General features: G+C 56.3%; 9 protein-coding genes across 9 annotated transcripts; 5 read left to right on the top strand and 4 right to left on the bottom strand.

Annotated features, from left to right (window-relative positions):
- Positions 1-698: 698 nt before the first annotated feature.
- WHR41_08840 (uncharacterized protein) lies at positions 699-4653 on the bottom strand. Its single transcript, XM_069377444.1, has 2 exons — positions 1325-4653; positions 699-1265 (listed from the first exon to the last, which is right to left on the bottom strand). The coding sequence occupies exons 1-2, from the start codon at positions 4600-4602 to the stop codon at positions 1001-1003; spliced, it is 3543 nt and encodes a 1180-aa protein (XP_069225554.1). The 5' UTR covers positions 4603-4653; the 3' UTR covers positions 699-1000.
- An 801-nt stretch (positions 4654-5454) lies between these two features.
- WHR41_08839 (uncharacterized protein) lies at positions 5455-6423 on the top strand (the record flags this gene model as incomplete). The annotated part of the gene is made up of 1 exon (XM_069377443.1): positions 5455-6423. One exon carries the CDS (start codon positions 5455-5457, stop codon positions 6421-6423), a length of 969 nt encoding a protein of 322 aa, XP_069225581.1.
- A 1252-nt stretch (positions 6424-7675) lies between these two features.
- rps-17 (40S ribosomal protein eS17) lies at positions 7676-8963 on the top strand. The gene is made up of 3 exons (XM_069377442.1): positions 7676-7889; positions 7949-8149; positions 8203-8963. The coding sequence occupies exons 1-3, from the start codon at positions 7743-7745 to the stop codon at positions 8299-8301; spliced, it is 447 nt and encodes a 148-aa protein (XP_069225582.1). The 5' UTR covers positions 7676-7742; the 3' UTR covers positions 8302-8963.
- A 609-nt stretch (positions 8964-9572) lies between these two features.
- On the top strand, positions 9573-11274 carry lgd1 (L-galactonate dehydratase). Its single transcript, XM_069377441.1, has 3 exons — positions 9573-9680; positions 9796-9864; positions 9929-11274. Exons 2-3 carry the CDS (start codon positions 9820-9822, stop codon positions 11228-11230), a joined length of 1347 nt encoding a protein of 448 aa, XP_069225564.1. The 5' UTR covers positions 9573-9680; positions 9796-9819; the 3' UTR covers positions 11231-11274.
- Positions 11275-11444: 170 nt separating this feature from the next.
- Positions 11445-12990, bottom strand: cpc-2 (40S ribosomal protein RACK1). The gene is made up of 4 exons (XM_069377440.1): positions 12912-12990; positions 12751-12848; positions 12252-12696; positions 11445-12073 (listed from the first exon to the last, which is right to left on the bottom strand). Exons 2-4 carry the CDS (start codon positions 12828-12830, stop codon positions 11648-11650), a joined length of 951 nt encoding a protein of 316 aa, XP_069225565.1. The 5' UTR covers positions 12831-12848; positions 12912-12990; the 3' UTR covers positions 11445-11647.
- Positions 12991-13729: 739 nt separating this feature from the next.
- Positions 13730-14626, bottom strand: WHR41_08835 (uncharacterized protein; the record flags this gene model as incomplete). The annotated part of the gene is made up of 3 exons (XM_069377439.1): positions 14099-14626; positions 13965-14036; positions 13730-13911 (listed from the first exon to the last, which is right to left on the bottom strand). The coding sequence occupies exons 1-3, from the start codon at positions 14412-14414 to the stop codon at positions 13730-13732; spliced, it is 570 nt and encodes a 189-aa protein (XP_069225561.1). The 5' UTR covers positions 14415-14626.
- A 37-nt stretch (positions 14627-14663) lies between these two features.
- WHR41_08834 (uncharacterized protein) lies at positions 14664-15836 on the top strand. Its single transcript, XM_069377438.1, has 3 exons — positions 14664-14918; positions 14985-15318; positions 15375-15836. The coding sequence occupies exons 1-2, from the start codon at positions 14784-14786 to the stop codon at positions 15246-15248; spliced, it is 399 nt and encodes a 132-aa protein (XP_069225562.1). The 5' UTR covers positions 14664-14783; the 3' UTR covers positions 15249-15318; positions 15375-15836.
- A 150-nt stretch (positions 15837-15986) lies between these two features.
- WHR41_08833 (uncharacterized protein) lies at positions 15987-16205 on the bottom strand (the record flags this gene model as incomplete). Its single annotated transcript, XM_069377437.1, has 1 exon — positions 15987-16205. The coding sequence occupies one exon, from the start codon at positions 16203-16205 to the stop codon at positions 15987-15989; it is 219 nt and encodes a 72-aa protein (XP_069225566.1).
- A 2540-nt stretch (positions 16206-18745) lies between these two features.
- OLE1 (Acyl-CoA desaturase) lies at positions 18746-20197 on the top strand (the record flags this gene model as incomplete). Its single annotated transcript, XM_069377436.1, has 1 exon — positions 18746-20197. One exon carries the CDS (start codon positions 18746-18748, stop codon positions 20195-20197), a length of 1452 nt encoding a protein of 483 aa, XP_069225567.1.
- Between the last annotated feature and the right edge of the window lie 738 nt (positions 20198-20935).

Here is a 20935-nt window from a genome sequence, read left to right as displayed (position 1 = left end):
CGCACCTGCTCGCCGCCGCTAACAAGCATCCCGCTGCTGCGCAAGACCTTCCTCACACCCACCCGCCGCCTCGCCAGCACGCCCCGGCTCGCCACCCAACCCCAATCGCAGCAGCAGCAAACCTACGCCCCCTCCCTCCTCCTCCTCATGGCCCCGACGCAAAACCGGCGCCCGACCCGCCTCACGCTCGAGCTCTACCCGCAGCCGACCTACGAATCCCTAGTAGCCAGCCCGACGTTCGCCGGACACCACCGCGGCAGCCGCTGGGGCGTGCGGCTGGCGGCGCTCGCGCGCATGTGGGGCGCGCACCGGGCGCGGCTGCTGGACGGGGCGCGGTGCGATCTGCTGCTGACGGTGCGGAGGGTGGAGTTGCTGGCGGGGGCGCCGGAGGAGGGGTTGGAGGGGGTCGCGTGGGAGGGGGCGGAGGAGATGAAGGGGGTTGTGGAGGGGGTTTGGAGGGAGATGGGGGTTTGGGGCGTTGTGGGGATTTGGGAGTGAGGAGGGGATTATTGTGGTGATTAGTGGAGGGTTTCGGGGCTTGGAGTGATGTTGGAGGAGGGGAGTGGACGTCCGGGCAGGGGAGGGTTTGCTGTGGCTCGTGGTTGAGCTGGGAGGTTGTTCGGACGTGCTGGGCTCTTTGTTCGGGTGGGAGAATTGCGAGAGTTGGAGTTGACGGTTTCGAGTATGGTTCGATTGAGTCGGACATGCAATGGAAGGTTGTTATTACGCAGCAGCACTGCGACAGGATTACAAAATCAGACCTGAACTAGCAAATCCCTTGGTGCACCAAGTCTTGAAGAACTCGTGACTCTAATCATGTTGAAACATGAATTTAAGAAAAGACACATGCCAAATCGGATAAATTATTGACAAAACAAAGAAATACGAAAAAACAATCCAAACCCCCCATATGCCCAAGCCAAGAGGTATCTCTGCACCCAGCCATCCAGAAACGCCCAAACATGCCGCGTCCATCATTACATCCATCTCGATTTTCTCATTACTTCATATCCGCCGGGGTGAGCGCCTGGACAACACTCGTGCCGTCCATGAACCTCGTCCTGAAAATGCGGTTCGCGTTCGTGAACATGCCATCCTTCAAACTGACGACGATGAACTGGCTGCCCCGGAAGCGCGTGCGGATCAGGCGGCCGATGTTCTGCGTGTGCGAGAGGTCGAGCGCTGCGTCGACTTCGTCGAGGATGTACATTGGCGCGGGGGAGTACTGGAGGAGGGAGAGGATGAGGGAGAGAGCGATGAGGGAGCTGGAAGTGATGTTAGCTTGAAGTTTTAGGAACACTTGGGGAACGAGGGTGTGACTTACCGTTGACCACCAGAAAGCTCAGTGAGCGACTGCTTCCAGACCTTCCCCAAGCAGACCTTGACCTCGAGACCATCGCTGATTTCCTTGCCTTCAGGCGGGTCGAGCTTCGCGGTGTTGCCAGGCAAAAGGTCGTTGAAGATAAGGCCGAAGTCTTCGTTGACCTTTGACCACGTCTTGTGCAGAGCCTCGCGCTTGTAGTCGTCCAAGCTCTCGATCGTCTCCTCGATCTTCTTCTTATCCTTGATGACGGTACGCATCATCTGCTTGAGGCTAGCCTCCTTCTTCTCGACAGAGTCAATGGTGGCCATGACAGCAGGGTTGATCTTCTTCTTCATGCCTTGGAAGCGCTCTGTGACAGTCTTCAAGTTCGACTTGGCTTCGCCCATGTTGGCTCCGGAGAAGTCATAAGGCGTTCCCGGTTTGCCGAAAGAAGTGGCGGCTTCGTGGATCCAATCGTGCTCTTTCTCCATGGTCGACAATGTCAACTGAGCAGCTTGCTGCGCCTTGGAGAAATTGTCAATGGCATGGCCCAACTTCTGAGCCTCCAGCTTCTCGTCAGAGATCTGCTGCGCTTTGCGCTTGGAAGCACGTTCGAGATCAGCAAGCTCATCGTCGAAGCCAGAGAGCTTTGCGCGCTCGTCGTTGAGGGACGCTTGTGCCTCATCGTGAGATGCCCTCACCTTCCTTCCCTCCGATTCAAGGCCTTGCAGCTCACTTGCGTGGCCGTCAAGCGTCGTCTTGGAGTCTTGAAGCTCTTCCTGGGCGGCTGAGAGATCGCTTCCGGTTTGTTCGCTATCAACGCCCGCATCTCTCATCTGCTGTTGCAAAGGCTTGATGCTTCCTTGTGCGCTTGACAACGACTTCTTCAGCTTCTCTACCTCTTTCTGCAGCTGGTCGAGCTTCCCCGTCTTGTTGGCCGAGAAGTCCTTCATGTCCTTCTCGATCTTCTTGACTTCCGCCTCCGCCTCAGATTGACGCTTCTTCGCCTCCTGGATGTTGATCTTCAGGGCCGCGACAGTCTCTTTCATCTCCTTGACCGAAGCAATAATACTGCTTGACGAATTGGACGCAATTTGACCCTCGGCCAACGAGATTTCGTGGGCCTTCAGGTCGAGGTCTTGCTTGATTTGCCTGGCAGACTTCATCTTCTGTGCCTCCTTCGCCATCAGTCGCTCGAGAGATGCCAGCTTCTGCTCTTCGCGCTCCAGCTCCTCGGTGATGGCGTTGAGCTTCTGTAGCGTGAGGAGAACGCCGCTTCCCTGAGCAGCTGAGCCACCAGAGAGAGTGCCACTAGGATCGTAGACGTCACCTTCGACAGTCACACTCTTCAGGCGGACATTTGGGTTGAATGTGACGGTCTTGGCGGTCGAGGCGTCGGCACAGATCAAAGTGTTGCCGAAGACGAACTCCATAGCCTTCTCAACTTCGTGATCGTAGCCGATCAGAGTCAGTGCCAGGTGGACTCTGCCGGGAGCCAGCTTCTGCGCAGCGTTGACTCTGTCGGCAGGTGCCCTAGACGCGGAGATCTTGTCAAGAGGAACGATAGTCACACGACGCCTCAACTTGCCGTTTTGGAGAAGTTGGGTACCGGTCTCTGCAGAGTCGACAACGACGTTATAAAGACGGCCGCCAGCGCAGATCTCAAGCGCAGTGCCAGCCTCGGCCTTGTCAGCTGGGAGGTTAAAAAGCTGAGCAACAAGACCCTTGACTCGTCTCCGGTCGAAGTTGGGAGATGGATCTGAGTAAGAGAAATCCAAGCCAGCAACCTTTCGTCGCATCGCTTCGGCATCAGCTTGGAGAACACGAATGCGCTTCTCGATCGTTGTTCTTTCGGCCTGCTGCTGCTCTTCACGTCCCGGCTCGAACCCTAGCTTTTGGAGCTCTTTCTCCAGCTGACCAGCCTGTTTTCGCAGAACTTCCAGGTCGGAAAGGAGACCAGTGTTCTCCTTCTCTGCCTTCTTTGCGCGCGGCTCGTCCTCTTTGATGCGTGATTCCAGATGGGAGATCTTGAGCTTAGACTGCTCAATCTCGGTGCCAGCCTTGCTCGCGCCATCTCGTGCTGCGGACAACTGGCCAGCGTAGCCACCGTCCGACCCAGCATTGGAGGAAATACCGGTCTGCAGAGTCTGTAGAAGCTCTTCTTTCTTCTCGACTTCAGTCTTCTGCTCATCCAAATCCTTGTTTGCTGTCGCATACTGCTGCTGCAGTTGTTCATGTGCCTCGGCTTTCTGCTTCAGCTGCTTTTCAAGATCGTGGACCGTCGCCTGGGCCTTCTTCAAACGTTCCTGTTCTTCGGCCATGGAGGCCTTTTTCAGATCCAACACAGTTGCCAGACGTACGAGCTCGTGCGAATGAGTCTTGACGGACTCCTCCAACTTGGCGAATTTGCCTCCTTTGCGCAGTTCCTTGTCTCGTGCCTCACGAACCTTCTCCATGTCTTCCTCCAGAACACCAATCTCGCGTTTCAGCTTTTCTGCATTCTCCTCAATCGAATCTGCGCGCTCCTTCTTTGCAGTCAGGTCAGAAGCACTCTGCTGCAGCTTCTGCTTCGATTTGACGTAGTCGTACGCGACAACTAATCTTGTCAAACGCTCGAGATCGCTCTGGGTGCTCTGAAACTCCAAAAATGTGCGCTTTTCGTTGCGCAGTTTCTCCAGCTTAGGCTCAATCTCCTCGCGCAAGAGACCCTCCAGCTCCTCAACTTTAGCCTGCTTCTTCGCCATTGTTTTGAAGGCCTTTTCCCTCCTGTCCTCGAACATGCGTGTGCCTGCTGCCTCCTCAACCATGCCCAGAATTTCCGTGCTCTTCATGTTGAGCACCTTCGTGATGCGACCCTGCATGATCAGGAAATTCGGGTTGTTGATATTGAGCTGCACGCTTTGGAACAGATTCTGCACGGTCTGCTGCTGCGCGCGGTGTCCATTGATCAAGTATTTGCTCGTTCCGCCCAGGACGATCTGGCGGGTGACGCTGATGGACGCATAGTCCTCGAAGCCGATCGGCGACTTGGGTTTGTCGCTGTTGTCGAAAACCAGCGTGACAGAGGCCTTGGTGATACCAGCCTGGCCACGCTTGTAGATGAGGTCGCTCGCGCCTCCGCTCGCGCGCAGAAGCTCGAAGCGTCCGATTCCCAAGCAGAAGCAGATCGCATCGAGGATGTTCGACTTGCCGGAACCGTTCAGACCGGTGATCGCGTTGAAAGTGGGATCCCAGTGGGAGATGACCGTGCGGACGGCGTACGACTTGAAGCCGTCGATGATCAACTCAGTGATCCGCATGGTCGCTGCTGGTTGTTAGTATGTGGCCGACGGCGCCGAAGTGTTGCGGGAAGTTGTCTCGTCTTGACAGCCAGCGCAGCGCGAGTAAACAGAAAGTCAACGTTTTGCCTGTTCTGGTAAGCGCGACCTGACGCGACGCGGCTATGCTTCCGCACTGAGGGACGATCACGTGCGAAGGCGCATCGATGATAGGGTTAGGGTTGGGGCTACACCAACGTGATGTACACCCTACTGTTGCGTTCAAAGGTGGTTCGCATGAATTCTGTGGCTCCGGAATCGTCTCTCTTAAATTCAAATTGTTGCTGTATTACGATTTCATTCCCACAATGCCCTGAATGTGACAACAGTCGAACAAGTTCGCGTTCATAGTTTCAAGTCTCGTAAACTAGCTGACAAACACCTTTAGCTTTCTATCGTCAAACATCTTTCGTAGCTGATGTGGGCTATTTGTTCCCGGTACAGCGTACATTTTCCTGCCTCGCTCGGGAAACTCGGAACCCTGTCGTGATCGTTGATGTACGATACCGCCGACTTCGCTTTCAACACGTCATCTCGTAGACGGTGACTCGGGCAAGCGGCATCGCTCTGCTTACATACATGTAGCTCACTCGCAAGCTCATCAAGAGCCGTGGCAACATCCAGGTCTTCCAAGACGTGCTTTGAACCAGAACGCGTCCGGACATAGCTGTGTCGGAGTTGCGTTGACCTTCTTCTCTGTTCCGTGAGCTACACACACTCAAACTAGACCTCGCATCTACGAGTTTATCTCCACGGTTTTCCTACACTGCAGAGAGCAAGCGATCTTTGGAGGAACCATCGTGTTAAACATCAGCTTGACTCAATCCGTTCAAGATGGACTCAATCAAGCAGACTTTGGGCGTTGGCGGCTCCAGCGGCAACAGCCCTCGCCTGGCCTGGGTCGGACTGGGCAACATGGGCCGTGGCATGGTCAAGAACCTCGTTGAAAAGGGATCTTATGCCGCTCCTCTCGCTATCTATAACCGGACGACTGCTCGAGCCGAGAAGCTGGCCTCAACGCTGCCATCTGGTAAGACCAAGGTCGTCACCTCAATCGAAGATGCCGTCTCCCAGGCCGACATCATCTTCACCTGCGTTGGAGATGACAAAGCCATCACTGATACCATCGACACTGCTCTGAAGTCGCCAGACGCAAAAGGCAAGCTGTTCGTCGACTGCTCTACCATTCACCCCGACACCAGCAACAAGCTGGCAGAGACGATCAACAATGCTGGCGCAGAGTTCGTGGCCTGCCCTGTCTTCGGCGCACCCGCAATGGCAGACAATGGCCAACTGGTCTGCGTTCTTGCAGGCCCAGCAGCCCAAGTTGCAAGAGTCAAGCCTTTCTGCAAAGGCGTGATGGGACGCGCAGAGATCGACTTCTCGGACCAGCCGCACGGCACCGCCACCAGACTGAAGATCATCGGCAACACCTTCATCCTCAACATGGTCGAGACTCTCTCCGAAGGCCACACCTTGGCCGAGAAGAGCGGACTTGGCTCGGACAACCTTCACCAATTCATTGAGACGATGTTCCCTGGTCCATACACTGCCTACAGCACCCGCATGAGGCAAGGCGACTACTACAAGCGTGACGAACCGCTGTTCAATGTTGATCTGGCTAGGAAAGATGCTAGACACGCTCTGTCGCTTGCAGAATCATCGGGCGCGAAGATGAAGGCTGTGGAGGTCGCGGATGGGCATCTGGAGATGGTCCAGAAACACATGGGGAGCAAGGGCGACATTGCCGGCATCTACGGTGCTGTGAGACAGGAGGGAGGATTGAAGTTTGAGAACGAGTAGGAAGATAGGGATCGATTGCCTAAATGCCTTAAGCGTTTGGGTATTGTGGTCAAAATCACAACAATTTGTCATCCAATTATAATCCCTTCAAACTAATCAACCAAACTCTCGCCTCTCACGCTAATCAAAGATCCTGGTGCGCACCCCAAATCCTTTATTGGCTCCTTTAAGGAGCCTCACTCGCCTAGCCACAGATTCCGCAGCAGACCTACCCTGCGCCTTCAGCAAGTCGTTCGCGTGCGGCAATCCCACCAATATATCAAGCCCACCACACCTCGGTCGTTGGTTTCGACAGCAAATGCTCTTGAGTAATGGCTCCCAATTACGCCGAGTGTCAGATACGTGCTTTTCGACTTGTGCGTAGGTATTGAAGTCGAGCGAGGCCTCGCGGATGTCCCATTTCAGTCCAGCCAAGTCGGTGGTTTGAAAAGCGTTGGGCTCGAGATTGAGCATGTCGATTGGGTCGGGGCACAATTGGAGGACGACGCGCCTGCTGATGGTAGTAACTCCTGTGAAACGACTTGTCTCCCCGCGAAGGTATTGTTGTCGAGATTGCGCAAGGAGGGTTTTCATCGGGAGGATCTTGAATGCCGCTGCGCGGAAGGCGCTGTTGATCGCGCAATATGGTAGGATGGTGTAGAAGGCGATACGCTCATAAGCTGGCAGGAAGTCGAGCGCCTCCTGAGTCTCAGAGGCGGTTTTTGCAAGCAGATAGGGAAGAATGTAATGCTTGCGAACGTGAATGTCAAGGTCTACTTGCTCCAGAATGAGCCAACAGATTTCGACAGGGAGATACATCGTGGTGATCTTTCCTCAAGGAAGTCCTAATGGGTTACTGACAGATAGATGAAGTTTTTAGACATTTCTCCCACATTCCCTATTTTTAAAACTCTTGATGCATTTAACCTCCTGGTAAGCATTATCAGGAGCTTTATTCTTGAAGGCCTACCTCGGTGATACTTAATAGTTGCGAATAACGAGAACGATTTCCTTCGAATGGGACAGATACCGCATTGTGATATGAGCACTTTCCATCCTCGAAAAAGCCATATCATCAAGTTGATGTCGACGCGTACGAGTAGTGGGCGTTCTGAGCTGGACGGGAGCAAGCCGCATCACATGCTCCCGGAGTCAATGTCACGTGATGAGCAGTTGTTGCCTGAGGCGACAACCCAGCTGTGCGCTCCCCGATTTCTGAGTCTTGGCGAGTCGCGAAGTTTGAATCGAGGTCGCACATCTCCAAGGGCTGCTTACCACCGACTTCACGCAAATCACCACCACCCACCTCCTCTACTAACCCACAGCGGACATCTGCCAAAATGGGTCGCGTCAGGACTAAGACGGTCAAGAAGTCGGCCAAGGTCGTCATCGAGCGCTACTACCCGCGCCTCACTCTCGACTTCGAGACCAACAAGCGCATTTGCGATGAGATTGCTGTGATCTCCTCCAAGCGCCTGCGCAACAAGGTATGCTTTGCTGCATATCTCGCAAAAGAGGGAAACACCGGCTAATTTCCATCCTCCAGATTGCCGGCTACACCACCCACCTGATGAAGCGTATCCAGCGTGGTCCCGTCCGCGGTATCTCCTTCAAGCTTCAGGAGGAGGAGCGTGAGCGCAAGGACCAGTACGTCCCCGAGGTGTCTGCTCTCGACTTCACCCAGAACAGCGAGAGCGGCATGCTCGACGTCGACCAGGAGACCAAGGACCTTCTCAAGTCCATGGGCGTATGTTGCACCCCAATGCAGCTAAGAGAAGCAATATCTGACAACCCTTGCAGTTCGACAGCATCCCCGTCAACGTCATCGCCGTCCAGCAGCAGCAGGTTGCCGAGCGCCCCCGCCGCTTCGGCGATGGCCTTGGCCGCGGCCGCAACTAAGCGCCTTTCTACATATGATGTCTGGCGTTATGGCGAGTTTGAGCTGGCCATGGAGGGTCGGCTACGGTTGAGTAGAGATACCAATACATTGCCTTCTCCCCACACTAGGTGTCGCTGAGTCTGACGCTCTTACGCGGATGACGATGCTTGATTGCCAATATCCCCTCCCCATATTCCCCAGCACGGAAGCACCTGTCAGCCGTAAGGCCATCTCACTGTTGCAGGTCTTGCAGGGCGTCGCTGTGATTTATGGACCGGGACCTCAGATATTGCCATCTCGGGTACTGTTCGTGGATACACAAGCACGTCTACTGTCTAGATCTTGTACTTCCTGCGAGATCAACATCTCGAAACACGACCATGGTTTGGCCGTCGACATTGTTGGCACCCAGGGTGTTTGAGAGGTGCGTTGTGTCGACGCCCATCTCGCGCAATCTTTGCGGATGCTTCTGTTTGCCGACGTTCTCACGGGCCCTGCTACTGTGTTCGTGTCTTCATTGTTTCACCATGAGCCCACGTTTTAGTCGCGTGATCGTCCCCCGTAAGAAATATTCGTGTTTACCACCATTGCTTCGCCTTCGGTCCTGGCATTGGGCAAGGCATGGTTTCCGCATAGAACAAGCGTGTACAGCTGGACAGCTTACGCCTCAACGAAATTTGCCTGGCTCTTCTGGCGTGTGATGGGTTGTAATCGGTACTTCCTTCGTCTTACCGAGACCAGTTCACTTGGATATGTGATGGTGCAACCTCCGCTGTTCGCGCTGGATTAACACCTCACGCCATCCGCATGTGCCTGCAGTGATTTTTAGACAACAAGCAATTGACCGGCCTCAGAGATATGCTGTTCGCGATCTAGACCTTGTGCTCGTCTTTTGCGTCTGGAATTGTCGCGGAGGTGTCCTTGCGAAACCGTCGAGAAACCCAAAGTTGCCTTCTACACTCGTGCGTTCTCGCCAGATCTAGAGGCTCGTGTTTCCGAAGAAGATGACCGTCACCATCAAATACGTTGGGAGACGTAGATGCTTCGCGATATATCAATCCGTCGGCGTTTGCGTTCAGACGCCGCAGTCTGGTCCCCTCAGGAATTCGCTGAGCCCTACCGCGCAGTATCAATCTTCCACCAATAGAGCCTCACAACGCACGTGGTTTCGGCCTACCCTCTTTCGGCCTGCCGCTTATTGCGTGCAGAAGCTTGACTTCGACCCATGCCATTGGCCGCATCATGCCCTGAACCCACTAAAACTGCGGGTTGTCCAGGTGGGATGTTCTCCGTGGGGCACAGAGAGCCCCTCTCGGCTTGCCTGGGTGACGAACTATCGAGCCACCGTGATGCTAATGGGAGAAAGCGCACCGGCATTTGCCTTGTTATCCGGTCTGGTGTAGGTTTGTATTTTATCCGTTGCGGTCTTTTCCTGACTCTTACTCCCTCTTAAAGGCAGTCAGGCCCACAAGGCGAGAGGTTTCGTTCAGTCCAACTTTCTGACAACTGCCTAGAAGTAAAATCACAATACCGCAAACATGGTGACGATCACAGACTCTAGCACAAGAGATGTGCGGTTTCCTGTAAGGACTCCCAATTGTACTCCAGCACTTCAAACAACAGACGAGTGACTAACCCAATTCGCAGACCTCCCTCGACAAGACCGGCAGCGATGCCATGAACGCAGCCGGCGACTACTCCTCAGCATACTGTATCCTCCACACCGACAGCGAGCACTCTGGCCACGGCATGACTTTCACCATCGGCCGCGGCAACGAGATTGTCTGCCAAGCGATCTCCCTCCTCGCGGACAGAATAAAGGGCAAGAAGCTCGAAGACCTCGTCTCCGACTGGGGCAAGACCTGGCGCTACCTCGTCTCCGACTCGCAGCTGCGCTGGATCGGCCCCGAGAAGGGCGTCATCCACCTTGCCCTCGGCGCCGTCGTCAACGCCATCTGGGACCTCTGGGCCAAGACCCTCGGCAAGCCCGTCTGGCGCATCGTCGCCGAGATGAGCCCCGAGGAGTTCGTCAAGTGCATCGACTTCCGCTACATCACCGACGCCATCACGCCTGAGGAGGCGATCGAGATGCTCAAGAAGGAAGAAGCCGGCAAAGCCCAGCGCATCAAGGAGGCGGAGCAGAACCGCGCCGTGCCCGCGTACACGACGAGCGCGGGCTGGCTGGGCTACGGCGAGGACAAGATGAAGGGTCTGTTGCAGGAGACGCTGGCCAAGGGCTACCGGCACTTCAAGCTGAAGGTCGGCACGAGCGTCGAGGCCGACCGCCGCCGCCTCGCCATCGCCCGCGACGTCATCGGCTACGACAAGGGCAACATCCTCATGGTCGACGCCAACCAGGTCTGGTCCGTGCCCGAGGCGATCGAGTACATGAAGCAGCTGGCGGAGTTCAAGCCGTGGTTCATCGAGGAGCCGACGTCGCCGGACGACGTCTTCGGGCACAAGGCGATCCGCGAGGCGCTGAAGGAGCACAACATTGGCGTCGCGACGGGCGAGATGTGCCAGAACCGCGTGATTTTCAAGCAGCTGATCGCGCAGGGCGCCATTGACGTCTGCCAGATCGACGCCTGCCGCGTCGGCGGCGTCAACGAGGTCCTCGCCATCCTGCTCATCGCGAAGAAGTTCGGCGTCCCTATCGTCCCCCACTCCGGCGGCGTCGGTCTGCCCGAGTACACGCAGCATCTGTCGACCATCGATTACGTCGTCGTGTCCGGCAAGCTGTCGGTGCTGGAGTACGTCGACCACCTGCACGAGCACTTCTTCCACCCCAGTGTGATCAAGGACGGCTACTACACCACCCCCACGGAGGCTGGCTACAGTGTTGAGATGAAGCCTGACAGCATGGACAAGTTCGAGTACCCTGGCAAGGATGGCGTGAGTTGGTGGAAGTCTGCTGAGGCGAAGAGCATCCTGGAGGGCGAGCGTATATAATGGTTGAATAGAGACACGCATGGCCAAGTACTTTCATGATACAACCGTGAACGCTGCCTAGAGTGACGTGACTTTGGCTTTCGGACAATTGTGTTTTCCTGGGCCAATGCATAGTGATCTTGGACGATCGGCGAGGAAGGAGGCCGTCACTTTGTTGATCTCGACAGGGCTGGGCGCGACAAGTTACTTGTCACTGACAACGCGAAGGGAAGAGTATGAAGACTGAAACATTTCGTGAGACTACTCATGAACGAACGTGAGCACGTGCACCGCTACAACCTTTCATCGGAAGTCTCTACGTCCAGCCTACTGCTCGCAAACCCATCGACCCTCGTATTGCGCATCATCGTGCCGTATCATCACCTCGTTTCCCCATTTTCTGGATCCATCACATCATGCAGTGTTTGCTGCACACGCTTAAGCGCGGCTCATGACACCCCAGGCGCGGATCTTGTTGTCGGTGTAACCGGCGAACAGGGTCTGGCCGTCGGCGGACCAGGCGAGGGAGATACACTCGGGCTCGCGGGCCTTCTTGCCGACCTCGACGTACTCGGGCTTGAGCTCGTCGACCTTGCTCTTCTTCTCAAGGTCGAAGACGATGATGGAGCTGGAGGTGGCGGCGCAGAGCCAGTAGCGGTTGGGGGAGAAGACGAGGGCGTGGATCTCGTCACCGGCGGTGAGAGAGTACAGGTGCTTGGACTCGTTCAGGTCCCAGAGCATGGTGGTACCGTCCTTGCCACCGGAGGCGCAGAGAGAGCCATCGGGGGAGATGGTGACGGTGTTGATGTAGCCGGTGTGACCGATGTGGTCAGTCTGGATGCGGCAGGTGGCGAGCTCCCAGACCTATGAAGGTGTTAGTCAGGATTCTTAAAGATCCGACGGAATGTAAAATGTGCAAATCGCCACTGGTATCAGTGCGCCGATGAAGGCGAAATGTGTCTCATGGCCCGAAGGCTCTGAAGTAGCAAATACTTTTGATAGACATCATATGAGCGGAAGCAATAGAAGATAATGTACTGACCTTGACGAACTTGTCCCAGCCAGCGGAGACGATGACGGGGTTCTGGGGGTTCGGGGAGAAGCGAACGCAGGAGACCCACTCGGTGTGGCCCTTGTCGGTGATGGTGTACTTGCAGTCACCGAGGGTGTTCCACAGCTTGATGGTGCGGTCACGGGAGCCAGAGACGATCTGACGGTTGTCGGCGGAGAAGCTGACGGACAGGACGTCGTTGTTGTGGCCGACGAAGCGGCGGGTGGTCTGGCCGGTGGAGAGCTCCCACAGGCGGAGGGTCTTGTCCCAGGAGGAGGACAGAGCGTAGGCGCCGTCGGAGGAGATCACACAGTCGGAGACGATGTGGGAGTGGCCGTGGAGAGAGCGCTTGGGGTAGCCGTAGGAGGTCTCATCACGGGTCAGGTTCCAGATGATGAGGGACTTGTCACGGGAACCGGACAGAAGCATGTTCGGGCTATCGCGCTGTTAGTCGCCGCGCTTGTAATTCCTATTCGCTGCATGCTCTTACTTCTCGAGAGAGGTGGCAAGGGAAGTGACCCAGCCGGAGTGGCCCTCAAGGGTGCCGCGGAGGACGAGCTGCTCAGCCATTGTGATGAATTAGGAAGACTGTGCGCAAAATTGTCAGTATATGTGTTTCAGTCTCCAAGATTGCGCGCGGCATGCACTTACAACTGAAGATGTTCCTGATATGTGACCGCGGGTGAGGGAAAGAATTCTGGTCCGTGAAGCCGCAAGAAAGTGGTATTTTCGTCCAGTGAGCCGCCAAGACTTCGCAGCGTCCCCGCTTGGACTGGCCTGGCGAGCCTGAACCTGACGCTTGCATGCCTTAGTGCCTGGTTCTCGTCTTGCTGTAGGTCAGGTACCTGATAAACTCGAGATGTCGCAAGGCCCTGCCTAGTTATCCATGATAAATCCAATGCTCGATATTATGGCATGGCTCCGGAAAAAAATCTATCATATGGCTCATGTGAACTCCATCGGCCACTCGCCGATTGTCCATTCTCTAGTATGATGCCAAATCCTCGCTAGCACAGTTTAATGTCAAAGTGTGAGTTGCATGTCGTTGCCCTCATAGCTGGGTGAGAAGTGCCACTGAGAAAAAAAAAAGAGGGCAGCATGATTTGAAGTTTATTCGTTCCGTCTCTGAATCGTTCCAGATCTATCGAACCAGTCTGCAGCATGGACCAAGCGACATTTGCCCACAGACTGCTCTCGTGGTATTCAGTCCTCAATCTGGCAATTTGGAGGGTTTGTACCACCTCCACTATCTCCGTTCCTTCTTACTTCTCCGCTGTCCTCCCCACAAGCCCCGTATGAGCATCCGTTGCATGAAGCTCTAAGCAGGTTGCAGCGTTCTGCAAAGTGTGAGCCCTGCGTCGCTTTTTCCTGGCCCGCGTGGCCTTGAGACTCTTCAGCCTCCTGCCGTTTGTGGATAGTCCTCTAATCCAATAGTGTATCTTTGATCATCTCCCCTCGCATCTTTCATTCTACCTCCTTCCTTGGTACGGCGGCATGCCGGGCGGACCTCCAGGCGGGGCACCAGGCGGTCCACCCATGCCAGGAGGAGGGAAAGGCAGGCCAGCAGGCGGGGAGCCAGAGGGCGCGCCTCCAGGCGGAGGGAATCCGGGAGGGAGGCTTTGGGGTAGCGGGGGCAGTCCGGCGGGCATGCCTGGATTGCGTTAGAAGGAGAACTCTGTGAATCGAGTCTGTCTGATCACACACCTTGTGGAAAGCTGGGCATGCCGGGCGGCGGCGCGAATCCGGGCGGAAGGCTTTGAGGGAGCGGAGGCAAGCCTGGCACAGCGTCAGTCTCGCGAGCTCTCGTACGCATTCCCTCCCAATCTTTCAACACATACCGGCGGGAAATCCAGGCGGGAAACCCCCAGGCGGCGCAGGGAAGCCCGGCGGCAAGCCAGCAGGCGGCATCATGCCCGCCGGCGGGCCAAAACCCGGCGGCGCGACGTTCAGCATGGGGTTGTTCGCGGACTGGCCCTCGGCGGCGTAAGAGTTCGTGATGTTATCGATGACGCTCTGCGCCTTTTCGTGCCCGATCTGCTGGTAGTAGTCGACGACGTTGCGCAGGTGGTTGCGGCCGGTGTTGTGCGCCTTGCGCACGCTCATCGAGTCGTGCGTGAGGTATACATCGCAGTAGTCGCAGAAGAACTTGGGCATGGTTGCGGACGGGGACGCGTGTGTGCGTCGGTCGTGTCGGTGGGTTCGTTGGGCTTAGGCGACTGCTTTGCAGCGCTTCGTGGAAAGGAGGGTGCGGCGCTGGAGGTGGTGTGGGTTGAAGTGCAGGTTGGGTGTGAGCTTAGTTGCTGGATTCAAGAGTGGAAGTTCGAAAGCCGAGAGCCAGAACGCGGACTTCGAGATTGGAGGCCGCGGTCAAACGCTGGCTGGTGTTTGCATTCACCTCTCAGGGCATCCACCTTGCCTTGTCGCGCGAGATGCAATTCGCAAAATGCTTGTTTTGATAGCAATCATGTCTTCCCGCTCCCTTTAGCGTCACTTCATTCATCCTTCAAGAAAGCAAGGCTCAACATGTCGTCTGCAATGCTCAAGAACAGCGTCTGGGCGGCCATGAACTACACGCCACCGCGAGGACGTTGCAACCACAAGACCTCACTTGTCTCGCCTGCATGCCCCTGCCTACGCTTCATGTTGCATCCCGTTAAAGTAAGAAAACCGCCAATGCCCAAATTGCTCTCATTCCTCTCGCGCTATCTAACATTCTCATACAAGGCCGCTTCAAGTTTCGAATGTGACGGCTGCGGCCACCACGCCAGCTTCCACTCGCTCGAGAACCCAGCCGAAGACGCCATCCGCCAGAAATGGTCTGAAGAAGAAGCTCAGGCTAAAGAGCAACAAGCCGCTGTTGGCGCGAACAAGAAGCGCAAAATGCTCGCGCAGAACAGCGTTAAAGACGATGAGCGTATCGTCGTGCTTGACGACGTGGAGGGGAGGGATGGCAACTTGGTCAGGGCGAGCAGGAGCAAGAAATCGTGAGCTACGAGTTGTACGATTGATAGTCTTCACGAGGACTGAACACCATCATGAGATCTGGCGATGGACACAGGTGAGTAAGATTGCATTCGAGCTGCTGGTCTTCGACGTGCTAACGCCCACTGCCAGATGCTCGCAGCTCCCAACAAAGGCAGAAGCCATGCTTCATCCCCATGGACAAGCCTTCTCGTGGTACACAGCACCGGCATGGGGGCAGATGTAAAGCGTAGACAAAAATTCCGCTCTGTTTTGCGAATCTGTCTACATCGGTATCTCGCATGTCAAGATAGCTCCGGAAGTTCCTCGACCATCCATGCTCCAAGCGATTACGATTATCCGCCATCGACTTTCAATCACCAGAGCCGCTGCAGAATAACTTTTCTTGTCCGACGAAAAAGGACCACATGATCCCAGCTTTTCTGACCGGAATCGGGTGTTCACTTGGCTTTGGTGGATTCTAGATCTGGTGCCCGACGATAGGACGGTTGCGGTTTTCAGAGCGTTCAGTGGCGTGTTGCGACATTCGAGAGCGTCCGAATTGGAATGCAAGTCGCTTGGAGAACCGAACCCGTCCAAACGCGCGAATCCCTCGGTCGGTGTCGACTTTCCGAAACCAGACCAGAGGTAGCATCATCCGCCACTAATCCCAGCATGCAATCCTATTCAATAGCCCCATCCCCAATCCCATAACTCCGTTCCATGCGCATTGCCATTCGTAATTCGTGAAACCGTCCGCACCCATCAATCCCCCCTTTTCCTCCTATGCTGCGGGCTCTTCCCACTAACCACCGCCTTGAACCCCTCCGCGATGGTCAGCACGATGAGCGCGACGAGGTACTGCACCATCTGCACGACCCAGCGCGCGGGGCCCCACAGCTTGTGCTCCGGGTCGTTGACCTGGCCGGCGCCGCGCATGAAGCGCGCGGAAGTCGAGGAGTCTTGCTGGGAGGGGGAGGACATCTTGTTTTGTAAGATTCCGCGTTGCTGGCTTGGTGGTGGATGGTTGGTGCTGAGGGCTCCGGGCGTTCAATTGCAGGTTGGGGGTTGCGATGCGGTTTGGATGTAATTTCTGGAGACAGTTTTGGGGAGGCAGCGCAGACAGTAATTTTTAATGCGGTTTCGTGGCGGGTTTGTCAGTGCGGGTAGCTTCGATTCCGCGCGCGCGCGCGAGGCGAACTTCAAGGTTGGATGTTGGTGCGATGACGTGAGGGGTTCGTGAGAGGGCGGCGAGGTTGCACAGCCTCGGAGAGCCCGCTGTGAGCCGGGCGAGATCGGCATGCGATGCAAGGGGATTGAAGCTTTCTTCAGCGGAGGGAGATAATTGATGGTCATTTAGTGGCGGAATATTTGAGAAATTGATCTAGCGACCGGTATTTGGATGCTCGTGCAGAGAGCGGCAGATTGAGGAAATGTGGGATCTTTGGCTACGCGCGCGACCGGGATGCCATTCACTCAGCGCTCTGAATGCTGCTTTTTGATGATTGAGACGAGACGAGATTTGCAAGCCCAGATGAAATTGTTCTCGAGGGAAAATTGTTTCCGCTCAGTCGAGACCTCATAAGGTTGTAAGGCTTTGAGATACGAACGTAAGTCGTTCGTATTTTGTGTTTTTATTTTTTTTTCCCTAGTTATTATCAAGAATGCAACGGACTCAGACAACAGGACTTCAACAAAGTGCAATGTCTGCTACGGTCGTCGATCATCACAATGCTGCGAGCATGGTTGAGCTCACGAAAACCGGCGAGGAGTATCACATGTTTTCGACGAAAATATCATGCCATCCTGACGGTGTCTCGTTGACACTTCTGCCCTCGCGATTCTCGAGCTTGATCGATGACGAGTCTTTCAAGCGGCATGGGCGGGTCTCAGCGGAACACGAACTGCGAGACGATGGGTCCTTGTACGCGAGCTGTCATCAGAAATGCGAGGGGTTGTGTTGTCAAGCTTCACTCATACAGCTCAACGAACGACGCGAGCTCGTTGCGTGAAGACATGTGAAAGCCATCGTGATAACGCAACCTGAACACCCAGGCCGACAGATAGACCCAAGTTCACCAATGGTCAGCGCGCCAAGCCACACACGCAGCGCGAGCGGGCTGAGGCGACGTGCGCCCCAACTCTAAAGACGGCGCCCACCGTCCAGATCGTGGAGAGAGGGCGGGCGCGGCGGGCAGAGCGCCGCAGGAGAGCGGCCGTAAGACGCAGGGCAGCGAGATCTGGCCTCGCTGTGATTGGTCGGGTCCTCCACGCGGATGTGACGTTGGGAAACAGCTGCCCGGCTGCTCGCACGCGGGTGGCAGAGCTTCCTGGATGCGTTGGGGCTGACTGGAACGCGTGATTCTGGACTGGAGGAGTAATGATATGTTACTGCCTGATCGTGAGGGGTTGCGAGAGCGATGCGAGCCTGTCGAACGTGGGCTGCGGCTTTGCTACGGCCGCTGGCAGAACCTCGCTAGGCGGCCTGCTCGGCTATGGACTGTCAAGCCCGCATGCCGGCTTGAAGTCAGGGTCTGGTCGAGCTGCGAAGATGCTTCGAGACTGCGGGCGACCCTGGAGTCTGATTGATCCAGCTTTCCGCATTGATGTAGATCAGATAATTGAGCGAGGTACGGGACAGTGAGCCGGCGATGGGGTGAGCCAGGTGGTGACACGATGAAACAGACTGCACCTATAGGGCCAGCGCCAGTAGGCTCGGTAGGGTACTTGGTACACGCTATAGGTGGCCGGCAGTGCCACAGGGCGATTCTGCCGCGGTGCGGGACCTGCAGGAGACGTGCACCATTGTTGTTTATTCCTGCTGTAAGCCGCCGGACCGTGCATGGCCTGTCGTACGAGCGCTATAGACCACTGCCGGCCACCGGCGAGATGCAAGATGGATGATGGATGCACTGCATCGAGTGCCATTCACCGCGGACGTGAGGCCGGTCAGCAGCACGCAACGTCCGTAGGCAGTGTGTATCCCGGGCAATTGCGTGTCATGGCGCAGTGACTCCTGCGCGGCGTGGTGGCGAGGGCCGAGCGTGGTGAAGATCCTTTGCGCCGGCGCGGTGGAATATTCGACGGGCGACACACCGCCCGCACGCGACAGCGGCGACACTTGGCCAGACAGCTGCCCGCCGCGCCGCCCGCCCAATCGCCGCCCGCGCTCACTCGCCGGCCCAGGGTTCTACGGCCTCAACTGGTTGAGCTGCGGGAGAATTCGCTTCCCCACACCGAAGCACTTTCCACCCACGCAACCGCATACAAAACTCCTGCCACGCCTTGCCACCCTCTTCCTCGCCCACCTCCACCGCCCCTACTCTCCTCTTTCTCTCTCGCCCACCTACGGGTATCTCTCCTCGCCTGGGTGCATCTCCTCCCTCTCACGCCCACCCCAGACTCTCGTTTGCTCGAGAGCCTACCGCAGCAGACCTATCCGGCAGCCTAGCTCGCCCGTCTGCCCACGACCGATTTCACCGAGGAGCCCATTCTCCGCGACACCGCTCGCTCGCCCTCCCAAAATGCCTTCTCACCAACCCACCTCTGGCATGCCCGCCGTCGACCCGGCTTACCTCTCCAGCCAGCCCTCCGCTGCCTCCAAGCCGGCGCCGCAAGAGCCTGTCAGAAATGCAAAGTACGACCCGAAGAAGCCGCACATCACCGAGACGCCCATGACCAAGAAGAACTGGTACAAGCACGTCAACTGGCTCAATGTCATCCTCATTGTTGGCATCCCCATGGCCGGCCTCGTCACCGCCTGGTGGACTCCTCTGTACCTCAAGACTGCCGTTTGGTCCATCGCGTACTACTTCGCGACCGGTCTCGGCATCACTGCCGGATACCACCGTCTTTGGGCGCACACTTCATACTCTGCGAGACTCCCGCTCCAGATCTTCCTGGCTGCCGTTGGCGGCGGCGCCGTTGAGGGCTCCATCAGATGGTGGGCCCGCGACCACCGCGCCCACCACCGCTACACCGACACCGACAAGGACCCCTACAGCGTCAGGAAGGGTCTCCTGTACTCTCACTTCGGCTGGATGCTCATGAAGCAGAACCCCAAGCGCATTGGCCGCACCGACATCTCCGACCTGAACGATGACGCCGTTGTTGTCTGGCAGCACAAGCACTACCTCAAGGTCGTTCTCTTCATGGGTCTTATCTTCCCCACTCTCGTTGCCGGCCTCGGCTGGGGTGACTGGCTCGGCGGCTTCGTCTACGCTGGTATCCTCCGCATCTTCTTCGTCCAGCAGGCCACTTTCTGCGTCAACTCTCTGGCTCACTGGCTCGGCGACCAACCTTTCGACGACCGCAACAGCCCCCGTGACCACGTCATCACCGCTCTTGTCACTCTCGGTGAGGGCTACCACAACTTCCACCACGAGTTCCCCTCCGACTACCGCAACGCCATCGAGTGGCACCAGTACGACCCCACCAAGTGGTCCATCTGGGCCTGGAAGCAGATGGGTCTCGCCTACGACCTCAAGCAGTTCCGCGCCAACGAGATCGAGAAGGGCCGCCTCCAGCAGCAGCAGAAGAAGCTCGACCAGAAGCGCGCCAAGCTCGACTGGGGCGTTCCCCTCGAGCAGCTCCCCGTCATGGAGTGGGATGACTACGTCGACCAGGCCAAGAACGGCCGCGGCCTGATCGCCGTCGCCGGCGTCGTCCACGACGTCACCGACTTCATCAACGACCACCCCGGTGGAAAGGCCATGATCCGCTCCGGTCTCGGCAAGGACGCCACTGCCATGTTTAACGGCGGCGTCTACTACCACTCCAACGCCGCCCACAACCTGCTCTCCACCATGCGTGTCGGCGTCATCCGCGGCGGCATGGAGGTCGAGATCTGGAAGCGCGCCCACGCCGAGAACAAGGACACGACCATCGTCAAGGACGCCCAGGGCAACCGCATCGTGCGCGCCGGCGCGCAGGTCACCAAGGTCGTCGAGCCGCCTGCGAGCGCTGGTGCCGCTTAGACAATGCGTTGTTGACTAGTTTGTTTCCCTTCTTTTCACGGCCGTAAAAACACACATTTCAATTAGAAAAAGAGCACAAGCAGATTGAGACGACGAATGCATGCAACACTTTTTACTACCACTTAAGCTTCTTTCCCCTTGTCGCGTTTAGCGAGTGTTTTCTTCTTTTGCTGTTTAACCTACTTATTCGGGGCTGCTTCTATACATTCGCTGGACATACACTTGTTGTCGTGCGTGGTAATAGAGGTTACTTTGATGCTACAAGGGCGGCGTATTGTGCTGGTGGGGCTGCTAGTAGCTATAGTCAATGGATAATGTGCTTGAAACTGTACATGAGTAACCAACTCCAGCCACCATCGACTCTTATATTCTGGTTTCAGCTCACTCACCCAGCTTTTGCTTCTCGTTGTAACGCATTGAGGATAAAGCCAGAGGCTCGCGAGTTAAGCATTCGACAGTTCGTTTTGTTGTGCCACACACTGCTAATGTGCCCTTCAGAATGTATAAGACTAGTACTGTATATGCCCCCCCCGGATATCAACCATATAATCACAAATCCCCAACCTCACAACTTCGCCATCCCACCCCCACCAACATCACTCTTCACATGCTCGCTAATACTCACAATCTCCCCATCCCTCTCCCTCCTCAAAACCCCCCTCAACACCGCGCTCCGCTTCCCCACCTTCACAATCTGCAACCCGTCAGCAAAAAACATCCCCGATCACAACAAACAAA

This window comes from Cladosporium halotolerans (assembly GCF_011745625.1).
Source record: "Cladosporium halotolerans strain TM138-S3 chromosome Unknown Sca50, whole genome shotgun sequence".
In the NCBI taxonomy this organism is placed as follows: domain Eukaryota; kingdom Fungi; phylum Ascomycota; class Dothideomycetes; order Cladosporiales; family Cladosporiaceae; genus Cladosporium; species Cladosporium halotolerans.
This window is presented reverse-complemented; position numbering and strand designations above follow the sequence as displayed.

Bases quoted from the DNA above. Each gene is read 5' to 3' on its own strand.
- WHR41_08840 (XM_069377444.1), bottom strand. From the start codon at position 4,602: ATGCGGATCACTGAGTTGATCATCGACGGCTTCAAGTCGTACGCCGTC. The intron at 1,266-1,324 runs GTAAGTCACACC...CATCACTTCCAG, and splicing joins GAGCTTTCTGGTGGTCAACG to CTCCCTCATCGCTCTCTCCC.
- rps-17 (XM_069377442.1), top strand. From the start codon at position 7,743: ATGGGTCGCGTCAGGACTAAGACGGTCAAGAAGTCGGCCAAGGTCGTC. The intron at 7,890-7,948 runs GTATGCTTTGCT...TCCATCCTCCAG, and splicing joins CCAAGCGCCTGCGCAACAAG to ATTGCCGGCTACACCACCCA. The intron at 8,150-8,202 runs GTATGTTGCACC...CAACCCTTGCAG, and splicing joins ACCTTCTCAAGTCCATGGGC to TTCGACAGCATCCCCGTCAA.
- lgd1 (XM_069377441.1), top strand. From the start codon at position 9,820: ATGGTGACGATCACAGACTCTAGCACAAGAGATGTGCGGTTTCCT. The intron at 9,865-9,928 runs GTAAGGACTCCC...CCCAATTCGCAG, and splicing joins CAAGAGATGTGCGGTTTCCT to ACCTCCCTCGACAAGACCGG.
- cpc-2 (XM_069377440.1), bottom strand. From the start codon at position 12,830: ATGGCTGAGCAGCTCGTCCTCCGCGGCACCCTTGAGGGCCACTCCGGC. The intron at 12,697-12,750 runs GTAAGAGCATGC...ACAGCGCGATAG, and splicing joins CTTGCCACCTCTCTCGAGAA to CCCGAACATGCTTCTGTCCG. The intron at 12,074-12,251 runs GTCAGTACATTA...ACACCTTCATAG, and splicing joins GCTGGGACAAGTTCGTCAAG to GTCTGGGAGCTCGCCACCTG.
- WHR41_08834 (XM_069377438.1), top strand. From the start codon at position 14,784: ATGTCGTCTGCAATGCTCAAGAACAGCGTCTGGGCGGCCATGAACTAC. The intron at 14,919-14,984 runs GTAAGAAAACCG...TTCTCATACAAG, and splicing joins TCATGTTGCATCCCGTTAAA to GCCGCTTCAAGTTTCGAATG.